Genomic DNA, 5,062 nt, shown 5'->3' with positions numbered 1-5,062 from the left:
ACTCGGTGCCATCTTTGCTCCATCTCTTACTGGTATATTTCTTTCTTTTTTCTATTTGGCTGAATTTTGAATGTAATTCTTTTTGTTTAGCTTGGACCCATATCATGTTCAATTCGGCAAATTGGATTCAATTGGGCAGATTGGATGTTGCTATGTTCAATTAGTTTTTTAGGCAAATTAATTGGGTGTAGTTTTTGATTATCTTGTGTATTGGTGTTTGCTCTGGTTTTAAGTGGCATGTGGAAACTGTTATTTTCTTTGGATGTACCCATCTTTGATAATGGACAATATATCCAGTAATTGAAGCCTAGCACTTATTATCCATAGAGCAAGTTACTCCGACTAGCTTACTGAGCCTCATCTTTATTTCATATTTGAAATTGAAATTCATTTGGCAATTGCCTAATGCTGTGGGAGAAAATTAACTACAACTTCATGGAAAAATCAGAAATTATTTTAAGATGTTATTGAATTATTTTGAGTTGTTGGAATTTTTGCTTTACAGAACTTGCTACGTATAGATATTCAGAGACTTGTTTGTGAAATACATGATTTTGTATTGGAAGGTTGCACCCAACATATACAATTGAACTTGGTGTAACTTTCTGGTGAATTTTGGCAGCTTCCAGTCCTTCTGAGTTTGAATTACCTCTTGAATATATCGATATGCATTTTATTGACATTTGTTGCAAACAATTACTTTGATTTTTTTTATTCATTTTATGAAGTTGTGATTATTAGAATTTGGGATAGGGCTTGTAATAAGGTTTGGACTGTCAAATTTTGAATAACATTGTACATTTGAAAGCTGTCTTTTTCTACGCAAACATGCTGACATGCACATACACACCATGATCTTTCGAGTAACATTCATTTTGTAATCTATGACATGTTGCTAAAATTACTTTCATGTTATGTTGAATTTGATTAATATTTGATATGTATTATTTTTTTTTTAATTTTTCAAGATATGGATCCACATGATGTTGATGTTGAGGATAAGGCCGATTGGTCTAGCCGAATTGAAAATGTTTTTATTTGTATAGTGCATGACCATGTTAAAAAAGGTGATTTATAAACATCAACCTTTACTAAGAAAATTTGGACCATTATAAGTGATGAGTTATTTGAACAATCCCACAAAAGATTCAATGTAGGGCAACTTAAGTCCAAGTTTAATAGGTTGCGCAAAAAACATCGAGAGTTTTCTGACTTAGTAGCTCATACTGGGTTTGGTTGGGATCTTGTTTCAAATACGGTCACAGCATCGGAAGCTGTTTGGGCTGAATATATTAAGGTAAAACTATATTCACAGTATATTAAATAGTTTCGTATAAAATTAAACTATTATTATTTGGTTTTATACACTTATTTGTTTTCCACAGAGAGTGCCTGGAGTGAAGCTATATCGTAAAAAAGGATTAGAGCACTACCAAACCTTAGGGGAGATATTCAACACCACCACAGCTTCTGGCCATTTGTGTTTTTCATCTAGCCAAGTTCCATTGTCCTCGGATGAGGAACGTGAATTGGAAGAGAATTTCCTTGGTCATGGAGTTCATGTTGATATTGAGGATGACGATTTAATGGAACCTCTTTCTGAGACTAGGACGGAAAAAAGGCCTCGTCGGCCAATTGCAACTGAGCGTGGTAAAAACAATAAGAGTGAGTTTGACAATTACTTTAAAATGGCTAGTTTAGTGATGAATGCTAGAATGGAGATGGTTAAGTGAAAAAGTGCGGAGTCAACTTCTCAATGTGTTGAAAAGTGGTCTATTGAAGAGTGTATTGAAGCTGTCGAGAAATTGGGAGACATTGATGGAGATACATACAACAAATTGATGGATAAGCTAGTGCCCAGTATTGAGTGGAGGAAAGCATTTCTGAGCATGCCTGAGCATAGGAAAAAATATTGGTTAACTAGTTTATAGTTTGTTGTTTAAGATATAATGTGTTTAACTTGGATGTTATTTGGATATTATTGGTTGTGAACTGTGTGCTTGTTTATTTTATAGTTTGGACTTTGCAATACTTTTATTTGTTGAACTTTATGTTATTTTTATAAGTTGAAATGTGTTTGTTGAACTTTATGTTATTTTTATAAGTTGAAATGTGTTTGCTGAACTTTATTTTATTTTATTTTTGTGAGTTGAACTTTTTATTTTTTTAGATCAATTATCATATACTTGAAATATAATCTAGGATTTTTTTTTAATCAGATCAAAAAAATGAATAACAATAACAATGAAGATGATGATATTGACAGTTTAACTGATATTGAAGAAGAGGTTTTAGCTGTAGCCATTGCTATAAAAATTTATGAGAAACAACAGCGTGCTATTAGAAGGCAATGCTATATAGGACAATTGTCTGGAATTGAATTTGTTCAAGAGTTGTTAAATGGTCATCCAGACAGGATGTATAACATGTTTCGAATGGATAAAGAAGTTTTTATTCGATTATGTTATACACTTGAACATTTACAGTTATTAGAGAATGATAGACAAGTTTGTATCAAGGAGGCTGTAGCAATGTGCTTGTATATATTGTCCCATGGTGCTGTTGTGCGGGTTGTATCTGAACATTTTCAATGTTCACCGAAACTGTGTTTACAAACTTTAAGCGTGTGTTAAAAGCATTTTGTCACTTGGCAAATCACATTATAAAACCAAAACCTCAAGGGGAAGCGCCATTAGAGATTAGAAACAATCCAAATTTTTTCTATATTTTGAGGTAAGAAATTCAATACACGTTACTTTAATATTTATGTGACATTAACATTTGGTTAATAAATTATTAATTTTTTCATTTATTCGCAGAAGTGTATCGGTGCAATTGATGGAACCCACATTGCTGCATGGTCACCAGCACAGAAATAGATATCATATCGAGATAGAAAGACTCAGGTAACTCAAAATATCTTGTGTGCATGTTCTTTTGACATGATGTTTACATTTGTATATACGGGCTGGGAAGGTACCGCCAATGACTCAAGGGTGTTTATCGATGCCTTAAATAGACCAGAATCTGGGTTTCCACTACCGGAAGAAGGTAAGAATATTTATATATATATGTGTGTTAATATGTTTGGCTTTTATTTTTTAATTAAGTTATGTTTTATTGTTTCTATATTTTAGGATATTACTAAATTGTGGATTCTGGATACATAAATATGAAGGGATTTTTGACACCATATAGAGGTAAGAGATATCATTTACGTGATTATAGAGGACCAAGTCGAGCACCTAGAGGTCCCCAAGAATTGTTTAATTATAGACATTCATCATTGCGTAATGTAATTGAGCGATGCTTTGGTGTTTTAAAGGTGCGATTTTCAATTTTAAGGGACATGCATAATTATAGTTTACGTAAGCAATGTCTAATTCCAATTGCATGTTGCGCTTTGCATAATTTTATTCGACGAGAAAATGCAAGTGATAGGTTATTTGGGGACTTTGATGTGGAAGATTTGGTTACCAATGATGAAGGAGACACTAGTAGGCCACTTACTAATATTGATTTATCTCCAGCAACTGTCACAGAGATGAATGCTACAAGAGATGGAATTGCAGCTTTTATGTGACATGATTACATACGTAATGCATAATGTGTATCATGTAGTTTTTTTATAATTATTTTGTTTAAATCATGTGTTGTAATATATATCTTAATTATATGGTGTAAAAACAATGACAATGTCAAACTTTTTTTAATTAATGTTAATTCATAAACTTTATTATCGTGTAATTTTTTTATATTAAATTTGGTTAAATTATTTTGTTGTATTTGTGTGTATTAGCTAAATAATTATTTTATTACTATAAATATAATGTAAATGATTAGTAAAAACTGTTTTTGAAAAAAGCATTACCAAATGCATATTCTTTGTTTTTATCATTTTCAACTGTGTCTACCAAATGCATATTATTGTTTTCAATTTTAAAATATAGGATACAAAAAATGATACCAGACACATATTTAAATTCGAAATACAGCAACTGCAAAACACCATTTTCATTTTCGTTTTTATTCTCATAAAATACAAATTAAAAATAATACCAAACAGACCCTTAGCTATCAAGTTTGCAATATGTAAAATATTTTAAAATCTAGGAAAACTTTCAATATTTAAAGTTCCTTTTCCAAGCACACAACTTTAAATAACATCAGCAAAGGTTGCATGTTCTCGGCTGCGTTTTTCATAATTAATTAAGACACTAAAATCACCTGCCATGTGTCTAGAACAACCACTATCAAAGTACCAGAAATAATTAGTATAGGCTTGCAAAGATGTAATTTTCATATATGCCTTTAATTCATGTTTCCTAATCCAAATTGGTAAATAAAATCACCATCAGATTCAAGTTTAGAATGGGAAGCATATTGAGATTTATTTTTTGAAGATAAATTAGATGAAAAAACTTTTTTTTATTTACTTTATAAGCTTATAGTATCTAGGTATAATGTGTTCTTTAACATGGCAAAAGTGACAAGTTGGAATAAACCTTTCATACTTACCATATGAGCTCAAAGTATAATATGCCACCGATTTACCTTCCACTTCATTCGGAGGCTTTGCCATAGGTAGTGGTAGAGATGGCAATTTAACCCGGACCCAGCTCGGACCCGGACGAACCCGGATAATCCGGTCCGGGTTGAACCCGTACCGGAATAAAAATAAATCCGGATCCGGATGTGATTTTACCAACCCGTACGTCTCCGGGTCCGGTTCTGGGTTCGCATAAACCCGCATATGCGGAATCCGGACCCGGATGTCCTTATTTTAGCATTATATTTAAATTAATTTTTTAATATAAAAAGGGGAGATAAAGTCAATGCCCTAGTTCATACTTTCACTTCACAGCCGCCCAATTCATTTTTCTCCTATTTCTTTATCTTTTCTCTTCTCTTCTCTTCACTTCATCAAATCATCCTTTTCATCTCTCTTCAATTCTTCTCTTCGTCAAATCATCATCGTTACTCATCATCACTTCGCAACGCTGTGTTCCCGTTCATCATCATCATCAGCCTCTGTTTGGCAGCCATTTGTCCATCACGATCT

The 5,062-nt window shown here is 32.5% G+C and overlaps 1 protein-coding gene across 1 annotated transcript; it reads left to right on the top strand.

The window, feature by feature from the left end:
* The first annotated feature begins 970 nt into the window (after positions 1–970).
* LOC18040005 (uncharacterized protein At2g29880) lies at positions 971–1,733 on the top strand. The gene is made up of 3 exons (XM_024182485.1): positions 971–1,067; positions 1,158–1,297; positions 1,386–1,733. The coding sequence occupies exons 1-3, from the start codon at positions 971–973 to the stop codon at positions 1,731–1,733; spliced, it is 585 nt and encodes a 194-aa protein (XP_024038253.1).
* The last annotated feature ends 3,329 nt before the right edge of the window (positions 1,734–5,062 follow it).

This window comes from Citrus clementina, unplaced genomic scaffold (genome assembly GCF_000493195.1).
Source record: "Citrus clementina cultivar Clemenules unplaced genomic scaffold, Citrus_clementina_v1.0 scaffold_6, whole genome shotgun sequence".
NCBI classification, from domain to species: Eukaryota; Viridiplantae; Streptophyta; class Magnoliopsida; order Sapindales; family Rutaceae; genus Citrus; species Citrus x clementina.
The sequence above is the reverse complement of the archived record's forward strand: the minus strand, read 5'-3'. Positions and strand labels throughout refer to the sequence as shown.